Source organism: Trematomus bernacchii, unplaced genomic scaffold, assembly GCF_902827165.1.
Source record: "Trematomus bernacchii unplaced genomic scaffold, fTreBer1.1, whole genome shotgun sequence".
Classification (NCBI taxonomy): Eukaryota; Metazoa; Chordata; class Actinopteri; order Perciformes; family Nototheniidae; genus Trematomus; species Trematomus bernacchii.
Window position 1 is genome coordinate 11122506 of NW_022987593.1, and position 25392 is coordinate 11147897.

The 25392-nt window shown below is 42.0% G+C and overlaps 1 protein-coding gene across 1 annotated transcript; it reads right to left on the bottom strand.

Moving 5' to 3' along the window:
- Positions 1 to 555: 555 nt before the first annotated feature.
- Positions 556 to 6396, bottom strand: plk1 (polo-like kinase 1 (Drosophila)). Its single transcript, XM_034130406.1, has 11 exons — positions 5695 to 6396; positions 5100 to 5268; positions 4637 to 4781; positions 4453 to 4546; positions 4124 to 4349; positions 3963 to 4005; positions 3561 to 3658; positions 3361 to 3438; positions 2387 to 2541; positions 2011 to 2193; positions 556 to 1379 (listed from the first exon to the last, which is right to left on the bottom strand). The coding sequence occupies exons 1-11, from the start codon at positions 6055 to 6057 to the stop codon at positions 1185 to 1187; spliced, it is 1749 nt and encodes a 582-aa protein (XP_033986297.1). The 5' UTR covers positions 6058 to 6396; the 3' UTR covers positions 556 to 1184.
- Between the last annotated feature and the right edge of the window lie 18996 nt (positions 6397 to 25392).

A 25392-nucleotide genomic window follows, 5' to 3' on the forward strand; every position in this document is an offset into this window, starting at 1 on the left:
AAGAAATGTACATTCTGAGAAAACACTCATTAAAGGTAGGGTAGGTAAGAATATGGAAACCAGCTCGAGTGCGCTGGAATTTAAAAGTACACAACCGAAAACAATCTGCCCCTTCCTTCAGACTTCGTTACAGAACCCCTCCTCCAACACACACGAACGCACGAGATAAGTTTGTGCACAGATGGGAGGCTGACAGGCAGATAGGCCATCCAGTTATTTTAGTCAGGCCGGCTCAGATGATTGGTTGTGCTTTTTACAGTATTAGGCTTCCACTGATGACATTTTATGTATTTATTGTCAAAGCATTTAATATTCATTGCCATCGGGATGTTAAGAGCATTCCATGGAATATAACAAAAAGTGTTTCTGAAGTGAATTACCTACCCCACCTTTAAGTCGATTTTCCGGATTTAACAGAACTGCAGATAGTTCAAATTTGCATTTAAAATGAAAAATGACTTTTCTGGTCAAGCGTTGTCAAGAATGAAATACAGTAGTTTTTGCACAGCCAAATTCTAATATCTTATAAGCAGCACATGAAACAGACTCCAGTAATTTGTCAAGTTCAAGAGAATCTTTATTTAAACTTGGGTAAAATCAATCCATCTTTACAACAGGTATGCATATTCAGAAGTATATGTACAAGTTTTCGTGTTGAAAAAGGACAAGACATCTAAAATAGACTTGTAAAAAAATAGTAAAATATAGCTACAGGAAGAATATGCATGATGAAGAAATATTAACATGGTCCATTTCTCTACATACAACACAGATAAAAAGACAAAACTAGAGAAGCAGACCTGAGAAGCTTTTTCCATCCACACAGCCATCTGAGCCTCAACCCGCACCATGTGATTTAAAAAACACGACTGAACAAACAATCAAACAAGCAGAGAAATCTGGGAGCAATGTCTCCCGTTCAACATCCATCTGTCCCTTTAAGGCTTATCTTATCTGCAGCCATCTTTGATTTACCGTCAGCAGGATGTGTTGTCAAGATTAAGCTTCATCAAGAGTTTCCTTTAAACAGCAGGAAATAAAAGTGGTTGAGTTCATGCCCAAAATCCAACAATGTACAACATATAGAAGATTAATTTTCAATGTACAGCCTGAAAGGTGAATAAAATACATGAGAATTTAAGTGTCTGTTGCTGATTATAGACAGACGGTGATTAAAGGCGTGTCTATTGTGTGGCGGGGGAAGGCTTGCTGTGCAGCAGCTTCTCCACCATTAGCTTAGCGTAGCGCAGGCGGCTGGCCAGCTCCTTGGTGCAGCCGAACTCTTCGAGCAGCGACAGCTTGTACGTGCGGAACTCGCGCTTCTCGTCGATGTAGGTGACCGCGTTCATGAGCGGACACAGGATCAGCTTGGTGTGGTCCTGGAAGAGGGGGGGGGGAGAGGAACATAAGTTCACAATCGAGCCGCAACTTATGATTATACATCGATATCTGCCCATTATCTTTTAAATTAAAATCGGCCGTCGATACAAACATTTCTCAGATTCTCAATGAGATGTCTTTAAAAAAGGTCTTGTTTTGTAAAAAACTAAAGATAACAATTTTCATGTCCAATATGAAACCGAAGACGACGAAGCGTCTATATCTGAGGCAAACAGCTGCATTTACTTGAAATATGATCTTAGATTTTAAATATACTAATAATGTTTGTGTGATTTTCTGGTTTTAAATGCAGGAATCCGGTAAACATTTCCTGAATTTTCTAGCTGATCCATCGTTTGCCTTTACCTGATTAATAATTAAATTCACATTACTGATGACTATTAATCAAAATTATCATTGAGTTAATATTTTGGGGAAGATAGTCTACCCTACAATAGCGGCAAAAAAACGTCAAGCTATGTGGTGAAAAAAATAATGCCATATAAGAGAACTAAACATCGAACACCAGTGAACCATGAATAGTTGAAACTCTATATTAGAATCTGTGGGCTAAACAAAATAAGCTAATGTTTAAGAGACACCGGTGGGAGGAGATGTTGTGCGTCTCACCAGGAAGAAGTTGATCTGAACGGTGCCGTTGGTGAGGTGCAGCACGATGGCGCTCTTGGTCCTGAACCACAGGGAGAGGTAGGGCAGGCGTGCCAGCTCGTCTCCGTCCCGCCGGGCCATGTTGGCGCCGGCCTTCAGCAGGTGTTCGCTCATGTAGTTACGGAAATATTTCAGCAACGTTATCTAGCAGGGGGAAGGATGACAAGTTTGTAAGAAAAATGATATGTAACATAAAAGTCCAACCTGAAAAGTATAGCCCATTAATAGCTTTCAAATAAATACAAAAAACACTTCATCCTAAAATATAATGGAGAAACAGTTCAAAGTACCAGCAGAAAATGGAAATAGTCGAAAAAAAAAATTGTGGACCCCTCACCTTCTTGTTGAGAGCCACGGGGAATGAGCGCGCGCTGAGGTAAGACTCTGTGGCCGTCTTGTCGATGTACTGCAGGCTGTCTCCGTCGGTGTACATCATGAGCCGCGTGTAGTCATTGAACAGCACCCCCACACTGTTGTCGCAGAGCTGGTAGCCTGGAATACACATTAAAAAACACGTTATAATGAAACCTGTTATTAAATTTGCCAATTGAAAAAAGGTTAACCTAAAAATAAAACATGTCAGCCCTATCTAGGGGAAATCTACACTTCCTCAACACTCTTTCAAACCTACTTAAAACAAATCTAATTGGGCATTTCTCTGCAGCCATGTCTTGTTACTTGGGAGACATTTAACAAAATAAATGATGGACTCATGTTTCTAAAGCAGTTTCAGGGCCCTGGTGTTGTCCACTGGCACACCGTCTTTCACCAACTTGTGTTTTCTTGTGAATCATACAGGGATTTCAACTTTATTTTGTTTTGCAAAAAATGACTGCAGAGTTTAATAACCTTGCTTTCCATGATATGTCAATGAATCAAAGAGTTAGTGTTATCAGTTAGACTTCAGCTTTTCTTGCTGGGAAAAATGTCTATTTGCTCAAAATAACTGGCTGAGTCCCAATTGTGACACCTGAAGCACCCAGATCAAACAACAGCCCCATATGAGCTGTGAAGGACAAAGCAAATGTTTTGTATGTTGCTTTAAAGATATGATAGATTTTGAATATCGTCAATGGCAAAAGAGTTGCGTTTTCCTAGTTTTTAAGGGTGCATCACTGTAAACCCACAAATGTTCTGAACTAACCAGACAACAATTGTTGCGTGTCATTTTTTTGTAAAAGCAAGTTTTTAAGCAGTATTTGGTCTAAAAATATTCTGACATTTGATTTTCTCAACAGCAACCAACCAGAGGATTTAGAAAATGTTTCATTTGGCTGCTAGATGGATGTAGAATCGGAGTCTAATTCTTACCTAATCCATATTTGTCAGAGTAGTCGACCCATTTGCTGATCCAGAAGATGGGAATACATGCGGGATCCTCTGCCTCCTCTGGAAACACAAAAACAGAACAAAACCTTTGTAAGTAAAGTTCAGTGGCACAAAAAATATCCAAACTTTTGAAATGTGCAAAATTGAATCTTATTAGAAAAATGATTTGAGTCTGCACTCACCTTGGCAGATGACTGCCTTCTCAGAGGGCTTAGCAGCGATGATGGTGTTGAGCTGCTGCAGCATCTCTTTAATGTGGCACTCTGCCGGCTCAGGCTCCCTACATAGAAAACACAACGGTTACACATACACAAAGATGACTTTTGTAAAATAATGTGACACAAATTCATTCTAAATTGTCACACGCTGGCTTTCTCTACACTGTAGACACTTCCATTCAGGTTATTTATTTGTACCCGTAGGGAGATATGGTTTGCAGATAAAAGGGATCCATATGACGCACATTCTTAAACAACGCAACAGAGAAATCTCAACAACAAAAAGTACCCCTGCTCCGCCACATCTAAAAACCACTAGTACAAACAGGAGGAATCCACAAAGTTAACATTTCAAACATCTCTCACCTTTGCACATGCTCATCCTTCATACCCACGTTCTCTGTCCCTGCTAGAAAAGGAGAGAAAACAACATCATGAACTCTATATCCAACCGAAACATTTCAGAATAAATGGAATAATATAACTTCTGCACAGAGTTAGATGTCATTTTCTGCTGGGCCTGTTACCTTGGTTGTTGATAGCAGTCAGTGGGCGTCTCTGGCTGAGCTCTGTAGCGGTGGTGGGGGCGATGGAGAAGCGGGGGGGAACCGTGAGGCACGTGGTGGGCAGACGTACGGGGATGTAGCCGGTGGTGAAGTACTCGTCCACTTCCAGCTCAGCGATGGTCGGCCTCTGGGAGGGTTCGGCATGCAGCATGCGCTTTATGAGGTTGGAAGCCAACGGGTTGATGTGCTGTGGAAAGAGATGGGAATGCAGGTTATTAGATAAGTCAAACAAAACATGTGTAAAAACGATATGTTGAAGGAATATTGAGTGTTACTTTAGCAGAACTTACCCAGGGGATGGTGTAGTTGTTCTTCTTGATGCGGTTGTAGGTCTCTTTCAGACAGGAGGTCTCAAATGGGGGTTTACCCACCAACAGAGTGTACCTGAGAGGATACAGACAGTGAGGAGGTTAATCTGACTGAATCTTTTGCTCAAGTGACTTTCTTTTTATATTCAGTCAAACTGTGACTTACAAAATGCACCCAAGCGACCAGATGTCCACTTCATAGCTGTGGCCTTTCTTACAAAGCACTTCAGGGGCAATGTAGTTGGGCGTTCCACACAGGGTCTTCTTCCTCTCGCCTTCAAACTCGATCTTAGTGGCCAAACCAAAGTCCCCTGGAGTAGAAATACAGAAAAGCTTTTGAAAAAGGCAATGACTAACTAAAACATTTTTGTAGTATTCGTTTTTGGGACATCTGTGTGCCATGTTCCCTAATGAAAACGTTTTTGTTGGTTTGTTACTCCTGAGTCTTTTCACCACTATTCATCTAGGGTGACACATTTCAGTGGGGGCTGTGATGAGGGCTTTGCTTTATCACAGGACTAAAGGGTTTATTTGAGAGTCTTGTTAAATGTTACTGGTATCCATTACCCTTCTCAGGTGAGACAAGAGGATTGAAGTGAAATCATATGCAATCTAAAGGAGTAAATTACCGATCTTGAGCTCCATGTCATCATTAAGGAAGATGTTGCCCAGCTTCAGGTCTCTGTGGATGACTCTGTTGTTGTGCAGGTAGTGGACACCCTTCAGCAGCTGGGTCATGTAGTAGCGAACCTCAGGTTCTGTCACAGCCTTACGACGCTTATGCAGCTCCAACAAGGACTGAAATGGAGAAGATCATTCAATTCAATGTGAAAAAACCCCACAATGAAACAAAGTGTGTAATGAATTTTCTTTCTGTGAGACTTGAAAGTCAATGACAAAAAAGCAGGAGTTAAAAGGGACAAATGAGAAATGGTTTGATGATTAGTGGATGGATTTGACAATGATTCCAAAGCAAATATTTGGGAGGTGACCATGGCAGCACAAACAAGGAAATAAAGTCGATAAACATGAATTATTTTCCGTGTAATGACTTATTTTACTTTATATAATTAGATACATTAGGCCACCGTGTTCAGAATGCCATTGACGGTTCCTTCAATGTAAGCCACCACCCCTCGGACAACTACAGAGACCGCCGTGGAAACCGTTGGCCCTGTGAAGTGTATACACTAAAGAGCATTACTTTTTGAGTATTTAACTCACCCTTCTCCTGCAGATTTCCAGAACAACAAAGACAAAGTCGTTATCTTCGAAAAACCCATGGAAACCCACGACGTTTGCGTGGCTCAGACTCTTGTGAATGGCGATTTCAGAGGTCATTTTCTCCCTCTGGTGCTGCTTCAGGATCAGGGACTTGGGCACGATTTTCCCGGCGAAAACTTGCTTCGTCTCCATGTCTGTGATTTCGTAGCATTTTGCGAAACCACCCTTACCGAGGAATCTCCCCCTCGTATATTTTTTCATGGTGCGTGGATCAACCAGGACCTCTGGGATTTCTTTGAGAGGAGCTGATTTTGGGTCGACATTTGCCGACGGATTCGCCGGCTTTGCAATAGCTGCACTCATTTTGAATTAAAGAGCTCTCTGCGTCTTTTACAAAGGAAACGCTTAAAACTAACAAGTAGAGGTATCGATATTTTGTGAAAAGGTTCAAAGTATGGTTAACCGACGTTAGTTTAGCACTGGAAGCTAGCTTGCGCCCATGCACTGGTGAATTCAAATCAAAACTAATGTTAACCACGCTTTAACGCGAACGTTAGACAAACCTTTGATTCAGCATTAAACAAAATGAAGTGAATGAGAATCTAAAGATTTAAAAACCTGAAACTAACCATGTAACTAATCGCCAGACGCGTCTCTCGGTGCCTGCAGCGTTACTCCGTCCTGCCTTTTGACAACAGTCTCTGGTACAAATTTAAAAAGCTGCCTCGTCGTAACGGCGCTCTCTGATTGGTCCACTCGATTTGAATTCCAATGTGGTGCAGCAAAGCATCCTGGGAAGATGAGTACAAACATAGCCAATCACCGACGAGAAAAGCATACGCTGCGTTATGATTGGCTGAATTCCGTTTGCTAGTCGTGCGTCATTTCCTAAACACAGTGCTTGACGGGAAATGCAGTTGGATTGGCATTTAAAACAGTTGTTGAGGAGAGAACAGGTTGTTTTGTGGTTCTTGCTTTACGAGAAAATGTTTTAAACATATTTACTTAGGTTACAATCGCAATAGCACGGTGTATGTGGTATATTTACTGTGATATATCAAAGATAATGTGGCTATTAAATGTAATCAACGATCAAAAGTGAAAGTATTTCGAGGTATTTGTATTCAGCTAATGGTTACCAGATAAGAGGTAGTACATTCATAATTGATAACTCAGGTGTTTTCTACCCCACTCAGACCCGGTGTTGTGTCAAATTATGCACCCCCATCATGAAATGCCCCCCTTGTCACGGGAACGCGCATTTCTAAATGACACGTTTACACCTTAAAACGATGTTTAAAACGAAAAGTAAACGTTCAGGGTTTTTATTAATGGTAATTTTCAGACTGTGAGTTGTTTAGTGCAGTGGTTCTCAACTGGTTTGGCCTCGGGACCCACTTTGTCCTTCGTCAATGAGTCGCGACCCACCATTTTGAACCACACTAATTTAATTCACAAAATGTAGTGCAGTAATATAAAATATTAATATAAAAGTGAAGAACAGTGAATACATTTTCAATAAATGTAGTCCATGGGAACACAACCACATCTTCAACATTGTTAGCAAGGCAGATTATATCCCTTCACAGAACTACAGTATGCTTTTTAAACAAGTTCAAATTGGTGATGGTCATCAAGTTTTTAGAGTCAAAATTGTAATGTATGTAATAAATAAAAAGGCACACTTGTGTTGTATTACATAAAAAGGCAGACTTATTTTCAATAACAGGCATGCTTTTGAGAAGGCATGAGAAGAATACAGAACTGTGTGTATGTTGTATCATTGTCCCCCCCAACAAACAAAAAATATACGTTCAAACCAGATTTAGAATAAAAAATAAATACAATTAAAACAGTAACAGAGTAAAAGAGTGCAAATATCCCATAAACAAATAGTTATGATGATAAATAATAAATAAATAACTGCACAGACAGAGTGATTATAACGAATAATAGTAAAAAGTACATATACAGGCATGCTTTTTAAACAAGTGTAAAAGGATAATGTTATTAAAGTTTCAAGAACCAAAATTGAACTGTGGAAGAGCTTATCTGGGATACATTCTGAACAACATTGTATTGTGACAAATATTCAGTGTCAGCATTTACTGAACTTACTGTAACACATCTTAGTTTGGGGGGAACTAGTGGGATAGCTGGGGATGCTTTTTGTTCCTGACAAGGGTCTCAAAGTCTGGGGTGATGGTAGACAAAGCAACTCTGAGGTCATGCTCAATGTTCAATTTGTTCCTCTGCTTTGTCTTCAGCTGGACCAGAGCTGAGAAGCCACTTTCACAGAGATAGGTAGTGCTGAATGGCAGGATGATTTTTGATTGCATGTGTGGTGAGGGATGCATACTCAGTAATCACAGCACTGCACCAGAACTGGGGAGGGTTACCTCAGTGAATTTCTTTTTCAGCGACCGATCACATGACAGCTCCACCAGCTGACTTTCTTCGTTGCTCGGCAATGTGGCGCTCGACTCCGAAAGGAACCCGTACCCAGTCATCATCCCCGTGTTTCTCAGGGAAGTCATCGTTGAACCGATCCTGCAGTTTGCTTAGATGCGCCCTGATAGTTTCATTCAATTGCTCCTGTAAGTCCCCTTCCCACACATGCCTCACATAAACAAGTAAAATAGCATGGCTCGCGATGTCTGTGGACTCGTCCATCTGTAATGCATAGTGAGCACTTGCCTTGATGCGAGCTGTGGTCTGTTGTTGAATGTCATTGGACATTTCTTCAATCCGCCTACTGATTGTATCGTTTGATAGTGGTATGGTCTTCAGTTTATCCGCCGCAGATTGATCCAGCAGCTCTCTGACCATGTCGATGGCGGCAGGTAAAATAAGGTCCTCTGCAATGGTGTGGGGCTTTTTGCTCTTTGCAATACGCTGAGCTACGAGGTAAGATGGCCTGCTCTTGTTTCGAACATGAAGAGGTCAGGCACTGTTGTATGGGCTCAGAACAGTCTCATAATACACACATGCACACAGAAGGATTCACACTTGTATTTCATGATCAACAAAAGGATTCACACTTGTATTTCCGGATCCACACTTGTGTTTTTCAATGCACACACAAATGTGTTCCGTTTCATATACATGTAAATAAAATCCAAATACAGAAAAAAGTTTTACATATGTATTTTTGATCCTCACATATTTGTTTTCCGTTTAAATCCCCTGAACCTGCAAACACAAACCGCTTTCTGTGCATGGATTGCTCTGCATTCGTGTGTGGGTTTTTTGAGACTCCCCTGACGGTCACCCGATTCGTACTTGTAATTTTTTCTATCTATAGCCAATCAGATGTCTCCTCAATTCTAAGCCAATCACATGAGCGCGCCCCCACGAGGGTAGATTTCTTGCGTTCATGTCACTTCATATACGCATTTTGCGTAGTCCGGAGCAGGGTTTCCGCGGACAGAATTTAATTTTACCGGACAAATTTGAAACTTACCGGTCATGTTTCAATAATAATAATAATAAGAATTGTGTAGCAGCGTTTCCGTTAGGTAATTACCGGACTATGACCGGATAATAACACGGGAGTAAGGATCATCTCTTTTCCTCTCTCCCTCCCTCTCTCCTGACAGCCCGTCAGTTTCTCATGCAGCTCGCTAAAACTTCACTCGCGTTTATGTCCATATCGATCAGATCCAGCTCTCCTGATCGGCCTTTATAGAGAGCACCGATCAAACTATTAAGAGTGAATATCGGCCGATAATGACCGGCGGGGCTCCCCCCGTTGACAGTTCACTGTCTAGCACTGGCTTCGTAGTGCACTGATCGATTAGGCTAAGCTAACCTGTAGCTGCTCCCTCCACACTCACAACAACTTCATACAGACATAAATAAAGCAGCTGATCGCCATACAGGAAACACACATTTAAAACAGTTTTGCCTGCCGTTTTTGTGTACACAAGCATTCATTAATGGTTCGGAAAGTGGCACTGTACCTTAATAATATAAAGGCTTGTATTTGCGTGCATTTCCTGATCGGAAAGTGGTAATGTACTGAGAGTGGAGGTGTCCTGAGATTAGCGCCTGCAGGCAGGCTCCATGGACCTGTCAGCTCCGGACAGCGCAAAATGCGTACATGAAGCGCTACGTCATGAACGCAAGAAATCTACCCTTGTGGGGGCGCGCTCATGTGATTGGCTTAGAATTGAGGAGACATCTGATTGGCTATAGATAGAAAAAATTACAAGTACGAATCGGGTCACCGTCAGGGGAGTCTCAAAAAACCCACACACGAATGCAGAGCGATCCATGCACAGAAAGCGGTTTGTGTTTGCAGGTGCAGCGGTTTTAAACGGAAAACAAATATGTGAGGATCAAAAATACATATGTAAAACTTTTTTCTGTATTTGGATTTTATTTACATGTATATAAAACGGAACACATTTGTGTGTGCATTGAAAAACACAAGTGTGGATCCGGAAATACAAGTGTGAATCCTTTTGTGGATCATGAAATACAAGTGTGAATCCTTCTGTGTGCATGTGTGTATTATGAGACTGTTCTGAGCCCATACTGTTGCGATGTCCTCAGCTCTGTGAGTCGTCTTTGAAAGAACTCAACAGGTTAATCTTTATAAGCGGAGTGTTTAGTTTCCAAATGCCGCTTCATTTTTGACGGCTTCATGCTCTCTCGTGCCAGTATTTCACTGCAAACAACACACTGAGGTTTTGGTCCCTCTCTTTTATCTTCAATGTATGAAAATCCATACTTAATATATTCAGAATCATACCTGCGTGTCGCCATGTTTACAATTTGAATGAATGAGCGGTAAATACTGATAACGTAAGGCAGCACGTTGTCATGACATTGGGCGTTGTCATGACAACCCACTTTTGGGTCGCGACCCACCAGTTGAGAACCACTGCCCTAGAACTCTGTTTACTGTAAGTACAGTAAAAGTACTGAGTTATAATTAAGTACACAAATGACATCACCCATCTCTTAAGAGAGCTAAAGGTGACCTGTGCAGCAACACATTTCAATAAATATTTGTCAATACTAAGAGCTGCTAGATTGTGCTGCTGTGATGGAATATGTATGCAAGGAGAATAAGAACATACCATGTGGTCCAGCTGGAGTCTCATCTGCCTCCTGATCCCTGCCTCTGTCCCTCCTTCTGACACTTCAGCTTTATTCCTCACATACATTTCTTCTTCTTCACTAATGTCTTCATCTCCTCCTGGCTTCCTCCTGCTCTGACCCTCCTGGTCTCTTCAGTGTACTGTCTTTTCCTTTTCCTCTTTCTACTCATCCTGATCACTTCTCAGATATGTCTTTTTATTTTTGTTGAATCACTCCAGCTACTCTGTCCTGGAAGAGTCTACTTGTGAAAAGCACTGGTACAAATGCTTACAACTTTACATGTTAGGGCCATGTAGGCCTAGCTAATAAGTAGCATAGCCAATAATAAATATAAAATCAGAAAGTATTTATCAAGCGCATACAGGCAGCTGCGTTTAGATCCAGTTTGACGGTAAAGGATGTATCCTGGTTTAATTTATCTGGCCTCATTGCTGTGATGTGTAATATACGTGGATTTAATAGTATACGTGCTGGACTCAACCGGCACATAAATGACCCACCACTCAGTCTGTCCTGGTCCATCCTCAAAGACACCGAGTTCACAACTTGCAACAATGTGTGTGTGTCGGCGTTGTGAAAATGTTGAGAAAGAAGGGACTCAACACGTCAGTCCATCACTCTTCCATAACAGAAGATGACTTCAAAGCTATCAAGCAAGTACTTGATCCAAAAACTCTGGAGCTACTGGAAGCCGAATCTCGCAGACCGGAGAAAATGGAGCAATATTCTCTCTACACCCAGCAACAGCCGAGTACAAGCTACCGAGCTATTGCTTGATTATTCATCTGACCAACAGCGCGGTCCGAATAATCGCTCTCGTCCTGAGACGGGAGGGCGGGGGCGTCTGCCTGAGGGGTGATCAGGGAGACGCCCAACACGCCAAGATTATTGGCCGCAGCCGCCATCTGCATACCGAGCTTGAACATTTTATCCAGATATTCCAGGGTGTCTCGGTCCCGGGGCAGCGGGGGCAGAGGACGTTTGCCCTCCGCCCAACCAGCCGCCCGCGGAAGCAGATGGGCCGCCAGGCTCTCATCGAGGGGGGGCACACCTGGACACAGGGCCGTATCCAGGATTTGCTAAATACCGAGGTCCAAACATGCTATTGGGGTTTCGGGGGTATACTCCCCCGAGATTTCCGGGATTTTCATGATCTAGTTAGGTGCTTTTTAAGTCCTGTGGGGGGTCACAAATTGGATAATATATCGATTTCAAACCATGTCAGTGGGCTGCAGCATAACTTATTTTGAATCAGTTAATTGTTACTATTAATGATCTGGACATGCAGAAGAGGCTAAAATGATCACAAAACATTGTCAACATTCATTTTCCATTTCTCTCTCCTTTCCATAACCTGCCCCCTCTCTTCCATCTTTAGTCTCTCTGTCCTCTAATCTTTCTCTTTGTTCAATCTCTCCCTCGTTGTTCACTTTTTGCTCCTCCTCACTTGTCGCTCCTGCCAGTGAATTAAAAGCAATTCAGCAATTTAGTTCATTTCACTTGTTTGTTTGCATTTTTTTTTTTTTAAATCTGTTTTGTTTGATTCTCAAAAGAGAACAAAGATGTAAGCAAATTGTGTTTTATACAATTGTATGCTATTATGACATCATAACTGCAATAGATGTATGTTGTTTAAAAAGTATGCCTATTGTCTATAGTGTAAATGAAGACTAAGTTATAGATAGATAGATGGATAGATAGATGGATGGGGTTATTAAGCCTACATTCTTCTGTCCGACTGTACATGCAGTTCCTCCCTGACTTCCATCACTTTCTCTCTCTCTCTTTCTCTCTGCCTGTCCTGTCTCTTCCTTACCAAAGCTGAGCTTCGACTGACGTAGTCTTTTCATTATATCTGAGTCAGTGTAAAAAGAAAACAATACAATGTTATATCTTCAATGTTTTACTCAAATTGAAATGAAAGAAAAGCATTACAACGTTTGTTAAAAGGTAATCCTTCTGACATTGGATGAATGTAATTAACTTTAGCTCTCTAGCTAGTTTATTCACGCAATTTAAACCAAAGTATAGCCTATAGCTGCAATATAAGTTAGTGTGCATGTTGTTGGACGTCCACTGACTAACGTAGTGCGTTCACAAAGGATCTGCTGTTCATATGATGTCCTGTGAGGAACAGAAACACAAGCAGCCCGCTGGACTCAGATCTCTAGATACCACATCAGTCCTCCGCTGCTCCGATACAAGTCCGGACTGCGGTGGTTTGCCCACATCTACGACGTCGAGCTCCAGATCCTCCGACTCCTCCTGCGGGGTAGCCCTCGCCAGGAAGTGCTGCCCACGATGCTCCCGTGTGAGCCGCGGGATCATCTGGCAGGCTAGGCATGCCGGCGTCGGGCCCATATTACCCACCGCGTGGTCAGGCCCCAAACACGTGAAGCAGAAGGGGTGCGGATCAGCCCCTGCAATTAGATTCGGGCATTTCGGGCAGGTCCTGAGGTCAAGCACTGACTCCATGGTTGCGGTCGAATAGTCCTAAAATCAGCTCCTAAGTTCTAACCCTATCGTCTATTCCTTGACCTCTGAGTGAAACGTCACGCGGTTAAGGGATAGTGGATAGGAGAATTCAAAAGGATTTAGGAGAAGAGACTGCGGTACTTTAGAGAATCCGACTGCACTTTCACTATCCAACGTGTTTATGATGCGCCAGCGGAGGTCATAAATGTGCGTCTGCTGCTGTGGGGAAACTATGGAAACTACAGTTTTCTATACAGCGGACTACAACATGGATGTTTAATAAGAACGAGGAACTACTGTAAACTCATCTAGAGACTCTGCACCGTGCTCTGATGCTGTTGTTTTATGCTTTATGAACGTGGACAACAGAGAAACATATTCTTCATGACCAAAGTTGGAATTGAAATAAAAAAGGAAAGTGAAACTTATGCTCGTCACCCTCTCCCTCCGGTCCACATTAATACAAATGATCCCAATACGTATGATTGTATGAAAAGATCTTAAAATCAATACAAATGTATTTATTATAAAAACGTTAGTCCTTAACATCTATCACTGTGTATATCACCATTCAAACATCTTTTAAAAGTTGAACAAACCCCACACAGCTTAGTAAAGACTGTGAAATGTTGACTTTATTTGATCATTTCAGTAAAAACTAACGTTCATATTTCTCTTTTTGATTATAATACTGTTGAACGTTCAAAACAAAGCACTTTGGCAAGTTACCACATACGTTTTAAAAATGCTTAATAAGCACCGTAACTTTCATGATATAATTTCTCGTTCATAATCGGTTGTTTCCGTGAACGGCCGACTGTTGTGTGACGGCAAATGCCGCGGCCGCAAGGCATTGTGGGGCAGCATTTTCTCCTCTCCTTTAGGTTAGGGAGGTCCAGTGGTTCCTAAGCTAAAGGAGGTTATAAAGGAAGTTTGAAACCTCCTTTCCTTTCATTTAGAGAATTCGAACGGCACTTCATGGCTGCCACTGAGGGACTTTCGGGTCATTTCACTCCGTTAGGAAGGTTCCTAAGCTAAATGGACTATTCGACCGCAACCCATACTCTCACTTTCACTTTCTTTTCTCAACGTCTCGAAGCTCGTGGAATCACTTCCGCTGCTGAAGAGAAAAAGGAGGATGATAGTCAGGAGGCGAGGGGTCCTTCTCAGGTCGACTATTTTCATTTCCTCGGTCCTCGGTCCTCGGTATCACCGGAAGTTGATTTGTCTGCGCCATCTTGAGTAGCGTCCCATGGCTCTTATTTCTGCCGGAGGACCGAGGATCGAGGAGCGAGGAGCGATAATGGAGGAGCGATAACCGAGGAACCACCAGACCATCCTCCGGTGAAATCCTCAGATACTCTCCCCGCCCCCTTACTGTGTATCGCTCACTGATTGGACGATGCAGTGCATGCACTGATCTGATGCTTCTTGACATGAGAGCAGTTTCCCAGCGGAGTGAAGAAAACACATGAAACTCACGGGACTCACTCCTCAGTTTATACTGTGTTTTGTTTCAATGAATGCATCATTCAGTTACAAATATGTGATATATCTGAACAACAAAGTGGTCAAAAATTATTTTATTCATTTATTGGAAACATTTTCATGATCGCTTTTTCGTTTTACATTTTCATTTATTGTCATTTCCATTCAGTCAGTCATTAAGTGCTATTTAACATGTTAATGTGCTACATATCCACACAAACAAAGTGTGCAATCCAATGATTAATGAATGTTAATCTAACTGGGTTTTGATAGATAACATATCTCTTTTTCTTCTCTGAATTATTTTATTTCTATTGTGCATTCTAATCAATATTAATCCAACTATTGTTCTTTTATACATTTTAAGAATGGCGTTTATCTTTTTTGAGAATGAGTTCTTATTTTATTTAATGTATTTGGGTCTACAACAGATGATACAAATGTTTGTGTCAGTAAATGTGTACTAACAGAGGCGGGGGTGTTTGTGAAAATAACGGGGACAGAGCTGGCTGCTGTCAGACGATCAGCTGTGCGGCGTCATCACAAACGGACGTCGCTTCACGTGACGCTCCGGAGGAAAGGACGTCCCATTGCTCTTAAAACTAATTTCCCTGCTTCTCGTGGTTTCCTTGCGTCTCTCCATGCTTCCCTGGTGGGAGGGACTAAACGCAGGGAAACGACGCAAGTGAGGGACGCAAGGATTCCATTTAATCGACCTGAGAAGGACCCGAGACCTCCTTTTATACAGTGTGATGCGCGCGCATTCAGGTAGGCCCGCCCTAGGCCGGCTACGTCTATAGAGTGGCGAAGTCCCTCCCCTTCCGGTGGACCTCCATGGGACCTTATTTCGGAAAAATTATGTATTGAAGTCAATGGAGAGAGAAAGATTATCTTTTGATCCCGTTTGAATTGTGCCACGAATTACACATATGATGTTTGTCAATTTAAAAGATAATTTTGCAAGTCAAAAAAAAAAAAAATGTGTCGTAAAACTGTGAAGTAAACACATTTGTTTGTGTGAAACGCTCAATGAACTACATCTCTGGTCAACAACACACGTCACCAAGATGGCCGTCACTACTGTCTTGTCAACAAAACGATTGACTATCCTCACTATCAGCACAATGAAACACGTCCTGAAGAATGTCATGCAAAGCTGCCTGCCTGCCTTCCTTTGATTCTCTCTGAACTGCCTGGTCGTTTTAATGTTTAATGTCAACCATTTGTGCAGATAGCATGAAGTAGAGAAGATCGCCGATGCTAACGTTAGCATTAGCATTTCTCCCCGGGCTTAAATGGTGTATTATAGAATGATCACACCGGTGACAGTACTATTCAAAGGGTTCACGAAATATGACTACTACTCTTACTGTTTAACATTTTGGGTTACTTCATGTTAAGGCTAATAAAAATGACAAGGCTGTAATGCTAACTAACGTGCTAGCTACTAGCTAGGTAGCTAACTTGATCAAGCCACTCCTGGTCCTTTCATCAGACGGGAAGCAAAAGAACGAGCAAGACCCATTGCTGGTATAATAACAACCTGGTACTAAGCACACAGGCATCTTGTTAAAGTTATCTTATCTTAGCCAGCGCCATATTGATAGATTATATCTATATTGCGCTGATCTTAGGTATCTGAATGGTGGAGGAAAACAATTGTGACATCACTTACGCGACTCTGGGATTTGTAGTCTTTCTAGTTACGTATTTTTCATAGTCTTATATTTCAACAGTTTTACGACAAACTGTGACTTTTTTGACATGGAAATTATTTTTTAAGATTGACAAACATCATATGTGTAATTCATGGCACAATTCAAACGGGATCGAAAGATACGTTTTCTCTCCCCATTAGGCTTGTTTGAGACAAGCGAGACCTGCGCAGACCTGCGCAATTGCGATCAACGTCTTGCTCGTGCGTTGCATGATGGTTAGTCATTTTGTCCGACTTGCTCAGGAGGCTCGCCTACATGAGACGTTGAAATCTCGCGGGACAAAGACGCCCGCAGACTTGAGAGCGAGGCGCGGCGAGGCGCGGCGAGGCGGCGCAGTTTCTCTCCCCGGGCTGCGGAAGCGAAATGCTTGATGGGAAACGACTCGCTGGTATCTCGAGCTGAGCGCTCATTGGTGGGTTTTACCCCGTGCTGGAGATGAAACTCTCCATTGGCTCGGCAAAAGTGTGTTGTTGTTTTGTGTCAGTTTTACGTCGCCACTTCCATTCACATTTTTCATCATTGTTCCACAATGTTTATCATCATGACATTAATATCTATATATTTTATACTATACTTGCACTGCTTACCGTTGTCATACTTTATATATCTTAGCATATTCATACAACACACTGTTCATACTAGGCTAGGCTACTGTGTATATAGTGTATTCATACCCCTCACTGTTTTTTCATCATTCAATTCATTCTATATTTTATTCTGTAGATTGTGTACATTACTTTTCACTTTACTGCTTTATGCACTCCTGGTTAGAAGCTAAACTGCTTTTCGTTGTCTCAGTACCTGTAATCTGTGCAATAACAATAAAGTTGAATCTAATCTTGAGCAGGAACAAATGTATTTACTTAGTACATATCTGACATTAACGATTAAACACATTTGTCCATTCTTTATCAATCAATCAATCAATGTTTATTTATATAGCCCAATATCACAAATGTTACATTTGTCTCAGTGGACTTCACAGTTTGTACAGAATATCAGTATGACAATACGACACCCTCTGTCCTTACGTTTCACATCATACAAGGAAACACTTCCAGAGAAACCCACAGTTTAAAGGGGAAATGGGAGAAACCTCAGGGAGAGCAACAGAGGAGGGATCCCTCTCCCAGGACGGACAGACGTGCAATAGATGCCGTGTGCATTTATAAATGCAAACCGAGTCAAGCCGACTCCGGAGGTGGCAGTATGCACCTTAAAGTTGTTTGAAATCCGCCAGAAATAATCTGTTGGCCACTTGAATGAGAGAAACCTTTTTATAGTAAAAACTACAATACATAGATACCTTTTTAAAAAAAAACAGAAATCTTTAGTTTATTCACTTTTCATGAACTAATTATTTATCTCATATCTGGAACATCTTTATTTTATATTTAAAACATAAATAGACATATTAATGAATACAAAAATGTGCTGTCTCGGGCCTCTTCGTGCTTTTCTCTGTTTAAACTGCATCCTCTCTGATCTTCATCAAACATTAATGATGTGGAGCTCGTCCCAGCGATGAAGAAGGACCTGCTTTCCCTAACACAGTGTTTCTCAAAGTGTGGTCCGTGAGCGACCCCTAGTGGTCCGAGAGTATATTATACTATATAAATACAATATCTATCCATCCATCTATCTATCACTCTATCCATCTATCTCTCTATCTATCTATCTATCTATCTATCTCTGTATCTATCTCTCTATCTATCTCTCACTCTCTCTCTCTCTCTGAGTGAGTGTGTGAGGAACGGTCGGAGGAGCGTGGTGTGAGTGAGTTACTAACTTTTTCACACGTTTTTTCTACTAACATATTTATTGTTTTATGTTGTAAGTTGTGTGTATTGTGTACATGGTTTAAACGTTTTATTGTTGGTGTTTTCTAGTGGTTTGGGCGTGTGTGGTGTGTGTTTGTTTGTGTGTGTGTGTTTGTGACGCAGCTGCGGCATGGACCCGGCTGAGCCGCAAACATGGTTTTAAAATGTCTCCGATGACACCGTGCTCGGTGGAGGAGTGCAGCCTGGCTGTGGGGGCCTAGTGGGGCACAGCAGCATCAGATCTGCGGCTCGGATGAACGGCGGGGTGGTGATATTTGTGGACACCGAAGAGAAAGCGAACAAGGTGGTGGAGACCGGGATCGTTGTTAACGACACGTTCATTTCCGTGTCTCCACTAACCACTCCTGCTACAAGGGTAACAATCTCAAATATCCCGCCGTTCATACGGGATGACTTCTTGGTGAGAGAGCTGTCTAAGCACGGGAAGATAGTGTCCTCCATCAGGAAGCTGTCCTCGGGCTGCAGATCTCCACTGCTAAAACATGTTGTGTCTCACAGGAGAAGTGTCCTCATGATCCTCAATAAGAGAGACGAGGAACTCAATCTGGTGCTAAAGAAAAAATAAAGAACAGGAGAAAACTCCAGAAGAGACTCCTGATGTAATGACAGCAGCGGGAAACCCCACTGAGCGGCCCCCGGAGCAGGGTGAGGGTTCCTCAAAGCCCCCAAAGCGGGCTGAGAGTCCCTCAAAGCCCCCAAAGCAGGGTGAGGGTTCCTCAAAGCCCCCAAAGCGGGCTGAGAGTCCCTCAAAGCCCCCGGAGCAAAGGAAAATTCTGGGGAAAAAAAGATTAATGGGGGAAATAATGAAAAAAGCGACCTTTGTGTTGATGTGGGACAAAAGGTCGTCCCTAAAAAAAAGAGTGGAGACGGCAGAACTCGCTGCATCTGCTGCATTCAAAGAAAACATAGAAGCTCAAGTTTCTACAAAAAAAAGAAAACAAAAAAAAAGAGAAAGAGAATAGCTCTCAGGCCAAGAAAGTGGCACTGTGAGGAGGGGGAGAGAGAGGAGGGGGAGAGAGAGGAGGAAATGGTGGTGGAGGAAGAGGAGGTGAAGGAGGCAGAGGAGGAGGAAAGTGAGGAAGATTTGATGGAGGAGGACGAGGAGGATGAAGAAGAGGAGGAGGAGGAGGACTGTGCTGAGGCCAGCCAGCCTCTCACCGACTCACAATTAAAAAGTCCATTTTTTAAAGTGCAGCAAATTAAAGACTTTCTTAGAAAAACAAAAAACAAGAGAGGAGTAAAAATAGAAGAGTTTTTTACAGACAAGAGCTTGTTTGTACAGTCTGTAAAAGCTCAGATGCATCTCTTCACTGACAAGGAATGTTTTCGTTTGAAGGTCCTGAAAATGAAGATACATAAAGAGATTTTAAATGAAGAGGAAAATAACATGTACGGCACTTAGTATGCTGGGTTTTACATACGTGTTGTTTTTAAGCGGTGTGTCTCTCCTCACATCCTTTTTAATGAGTGATTTTAAAGTCTGCACTTTAAATGTCAATGGAGCTAGGGATGTGGGGAAGAGGGCTTGTGTTTATGAGCTTTTAAAAATAAAAAAGGTCAATGTAGCAATGCTACAAGAAACGCACAGCGACACTTTAAACGGGACAGACTGGAGGAGGGAGTGGGATGGGGAGGTGGTTTTAAGTGGTCTTAGCAGCACCAGTGCAGGAGTGGCAGTCCTGTTTGCTAAAGATTTTATCCCCAAGTCCCACACAGTGGAGGAAAGAATAAAGGGCAGACTGTTGGTGGTGAGAGCTAACTTTGAGCTTTTTAATCTGGTTTTTATCAATGTATACGCTCCTAATTCAGGTCCTGCCAGAGTTCAGTTTTTAAACGAGCTCAGCGCTGTTTTAAGTGAGTGTGAACCAGAAGAGTTTTTATTTTTAGGGGGAGATTTTAACTGCACACAGAACGACGAGTTAGATAGGAACCATAGGGAACCTCATGCTGCATCCAAAAGAGCCATGACACAGTTAATAGCAACACATAGCCTATCAGACATATGGAGAGAGCATCACACACATCACAGACAGTACACATGGGTCCACTCTAGGGAGAACCTTTTATCAATTGCTAGGCTAGACGGGTTTACTGTTTTAAGCACCATTTGAATGTTTTTAAAAAGTGTGCTATATTGCCTGTTGGTTTTTCTGACCACTCCCTTGTATTGTGTGATGTTTTTATTGCCAACATAAAAAGCAAATCTGCGTATTGGCATTTTAACACTGCTCTGCTTTTAGATACACATTTTAGAGAGGTTTTTATTTATTTTTGGAAAGGTTTTAGAGAAAGGAAGGGGGATTTTAACTCATTGAAGCAGTGGTGGGATTGTGGGAAAGCCGACATCAAGCAGCTTTGTCTTCAGTACACTCTCAATGTTTCTCGTGACATCACCAAGTCTATGAGAGAGCGAGAGCGAGAGCGAGAGCGAGAGAGCGACTCTGTAAAACACTCTGTAAAACCTCTCAGGGAATTACAGACTGGCGAATCTCGAGCCCACTCTGCCTTAGCCCACGCCTCCGCTCTGCCGGTGAGGTGCATGGATGGTGAGGTGGGAAATGATGTAGACTACCTTAGCCCGTTCAGACTGGAAGGAAGATGCTTGCAGCTCGAAGTGCAACCCACACTGGACCAGGCACGCACGACAGTTATCCGAGTCTCTGGAAAAACGCTCTGGTCTGGAGAGGTGAGGAAACGAAGGCAGCGGTGTCGGCACGGTGGCAGGAACAGGACCGGGAGCTGTAGCCGGATCCGACGCAGGAAGCGGAGTAGCAGAGCGTAGTGGGTCGAGATGTGCCACCAGCTGCTGGATCTGATTAGCCAGCTGGCAAACCTGATTGCAGATGGAGGACTGGAAACCCTCATGACGCTCAGACAATTCTCTTACTCCCTGGCAGACAGCGGTAAGTTGTTCATCTTGCTGGTTAAGACGAGCCCCCTGGGATCGAATAGCGGTCCGCAAAGTCTCAGAGTCGGCTGAGTCCATGGTTCTGGCCAGTTCGTACTGTAACGACTGAATGAACACAAGTAGAGGACTCAATAGCACGACTCAGAGACAGAGGCTTAGGATGCAAAAAAGGGTCTTTATAGCCAAGGTACGATACACGGGAGATCAGTCACAAGGAAAAACACTGCTGGAACGCTAGGAAATAACTAAGACGAACTGGCACTGAAGGGAATGTGGATGCAGACTAAGTAGACAGAGGGAGAGATGATAATGAGGCACAGGTGAGGCTAATTAGGGATGGGAAGCAGGTGGAGTTCAATCAGGGGCAGGAAAGCTGAAACTGAAATGAGAGAAACCAAAATGAAAACAGGAACAATAACAAAACATCAACATGCTAGCTAGGGCTTTACAGTGATTGAGACTCCAAATCGTAGATGAAGTTACGAGGAGTGATAAAAACCTTCCCTTGATTGAAAAGTTAATGCAGACTACCTTTGCCCTGCGGCGCAATGAGATCATCAATGATGAGCTACCTGTTGGAGAGATCCTGGAACGCTGGCCTGCCTTGAAAATGGAGTCACAGGTGAAAATATTGTATTTATTACCACTATATAATTATTTTGTGTGCCTTTGTCACTGATAACTTTGACATGTTTACTCAGATTTAGCATGTTATGTTTCTGTTTATCTCTGCTGCCTTCAGTCCACATATACATTGTACTGTGAATGAAATAGTCATTTTATATTTTGGCAGATTTGTGCAGAGTTTCACAGGATAACAAACCTCAACCTGAAGAACCACTTCTATGCGGAGTTGGATAGACATGCCCCCCCATCTTCAGAGCCTGTTCAGGAAGAAGGCGGCAAGCAAAGAGAAGGTAGCTGAAGTTCTGAATCAGCTATTCGTCTCCTATGACCTCCAGGTGAGTCGGTTATGCCTCTTGGTGTTTTATTCTCATACTAGAGTGGATTATCTTTGTCAAAATGGTAATCTCTTCAGTCATAGAAGAGCCCTTTCTTGTGATATCAATTGTTGTGTGGCTATACTGTTTAGCATCCAAAATAAAACAAAGATATGTTCTCACACTCAAGGAGCAAGGTGTCGTCCATGTCCTACGTGCTGCTGTCCTCCGTGCTCTGCCTGCATATCTGCATGAAGATGACTCCACGTTTCTGAGGCTGTGGCATGTAAGTCAGCATAATAACTGTTTTTAATGTATGTGACAGATCATCAAAAAATATAGTTGATCTTGTTACATTGTTTCAGGAGCTCTATCGCAGGAAGACAATTATTTGAATTTTTATAGTGAAAAAATTATAATAAATGATAGATTTAGTTTGAAAAAGTATGAACTGTCCTGGTGTCATCAAAGCTTGATTCTGTCACTGAGGTTATATTACTCAAACATTATCTCTTGTGTTGCTCACATCCCATTCAGGTTCTAGTTCCAAGATTTGAATATTGCCATAAGAATTGTAATTATTGTAAGGTACACAATGGATATGTTGAATATAATCTCCCTTTACTTCACTACTTTAGGATTTATTTGAAATTAAGCTCTTTAGGTTTCAGTGTAAAAAATGGGCTCACGTGATTTAATAAAATATACAATTAAGAGAGGGCTTTCTTTCCTGCAGCATCAGTGTTCAATACAAAATAATCTCTAGTGTTCCCCATATTTTTGTATGTGTAGTAGGGAGAGATTATACTGTAAATATATATTCAGTTGCCAGTTTATTAGGTACAACTAGCTAATAGTAACACAGTTTAATACAGTGATAACATAAATCCTACCCTTATGAAGGTTATAAATGTTTTTTTTGGAGAAAGCATTTATGTCAACTGATTGGTTATTTTGGAGGCTGAAGTTTCTGGTGCTGTAACATTATGTTGTGCAATGCTAATAGGTGTTTCCTTAACCCTTTAACTGCCAGCGCCACCATTTGGTAAAGCACATTTTGTGTCTTGATATCTTGTAAAAAAAAAAAGAAGAAGTTGAACTCCATCTGATTCAGCCAGCTCTACCCTTTGGTTGACGTGTTATGCCCAAAACAACCTCTAGATGTCACTGTGGTTTGAACAGAAAGCCCTTCAGCTAGCTTCCACTGAGAAAGTTGGCAATGCTAAAAGTCACTGCTGAAGAAATCACTCTTTTTGGTCAACTTTTGTAAGGTAACCATATCAATTTTGACATATTCTAGTGTCAGAGCACTTACTGGACATATTTAGATAACTTGATGCACAAAAAAAGTTTTAACAAGGGTGTAATTATATTTTGGAAAATATGCTCAACCAATCGGTGGAATTGGCTTTTTATGGTAAACTAGCAATATGACTTTTTCAGCGTTTCAGAGATGTTTTCCAATAAAATATGGTAAATAAATGGCTAGATTCATGGTAATATTACTAAATCTAGTACTGCCTTATGAGTCTCAGAGTGAAAGAGTGATAATTTATATAGCACCTTTCATGCATGGCATTCAGCCCAAAGTTGCACACAGATGAACAAGTTAGGCCAACACAGGATGTAGACATTTGCTGTTAGGCCAGTGGTTTCTTGTTAGGCCAATTCAGCATATACAGTAAAGGCCCTGACACACCAGGCAGTCACCAGAGAACTCGCCGACACCCGACACCGACAGTTCCATCGACGAGTTCTCCTGCGTATTGGCCGTGTGTCGCACTGGAAATCACCGCAAAGACTTCAGCCGAGCACGTACGAACTGCGCATGCGTGAGTGGCAATAACTCTCCTTACCAGCAGGCGGCGGTAGTGTGTATTCGTCATTCAAAATAGGCAACAACCGGAAGACAGAGAAGAAGAACAGACTGATATAAACAAACAAATAGCATGTGCGTTCCATTTTCACTCTCGTCCATCGAAAACATGTTTTAGAATATAAAAATACATGCATGATGAAATGAGCACGTAAAGTGCAGACATACTATAAAATCACAGTTAATAGACCTGCATCTGATGATCGCAGTGTTCTGGCGGGTGTGTAGTTTATTGAGTCAGCAATGTAATAATGGCCACTTCTTGCTAAATTTACGATGAGATGAAAAACCGGACTTGACCAAACAAATCACGGAGCTCTGAGCAGAGGACAGCCGGGGACGCTCCCGCCGATATCAGAGATGTCCCTGCTATGTGTGGGAGGTAAGAGAGGACATTTAAGGGCTATGTTTGATGTCTTTAAGTATCACCTGCTGGGGTTTAGCTGCTGTCTTGTGCCTTAAATCGTTTGTTTACGTCCCTCACTTCCGTTTCGCTTCTCATTTGCTAGCTGAACAGCTGATCAGAGTGGTTTCTTGGCCCGATAGCTTGTGTCCGACACCCGGCCGATTCAACATGTTGAATCGGCCGGGTGTCGACCGTGAAAGGCCAAATAAGGCGTGTCACGGCCGAGGGTTCGGGACACACCAAATTGACGTTTTCGCCCAACAACGCAAGACGGCCGATATCGGCCTGGTGTGTAGGGGCCTTAAGATGAGCAAGTATTTTTTTTTATTATTAAAAACACTTTACATTACTTTTTTCCATTTTCTTTTTTTTACAATTATAATTTATTATCTTTTATGAATATATCTGGTTGTATATATTGCTCATTTTCCATAAAAGAAACAAATGTATTTCAGTTTGTGTTTTATTTGAGTTTGATGCGTACAAATACTGTACTGTATATGATGATTCTTGAAAATGCACTTTTACCATAAAAGGCCAGCTCGACCAGTTGGTAGAGGCTCATAAAAACAAAACTGTGAAAAATAAAATTATTTGTGGCCCATTTGATAAAAAAATGCAAACAAATAATTTTTCCATAGCTTTTTTCTTGGTCTGGCAGTTAAAGGGTTAAAGCCACATTATGCACAAAACATTAGGTTATTTGATGTGATATGTCACTGATGTATTTTTTAGAAAACAGATTTCTGAGATAGCCAAGGCAATTTGGGGTAATGGGTAACGTTTATCTGTTCTTGTCATCAGGTGGAGCAGTCTGATGATCCAGACATAGAGGACATTGCGGTCGGACTTCTCATGATCAGTGCCAGGTCAACAGATACCACGCTCTTCTGCCCAGAGAGGATCAGAGTTATCGAACTCCCCACACTGGCTGAC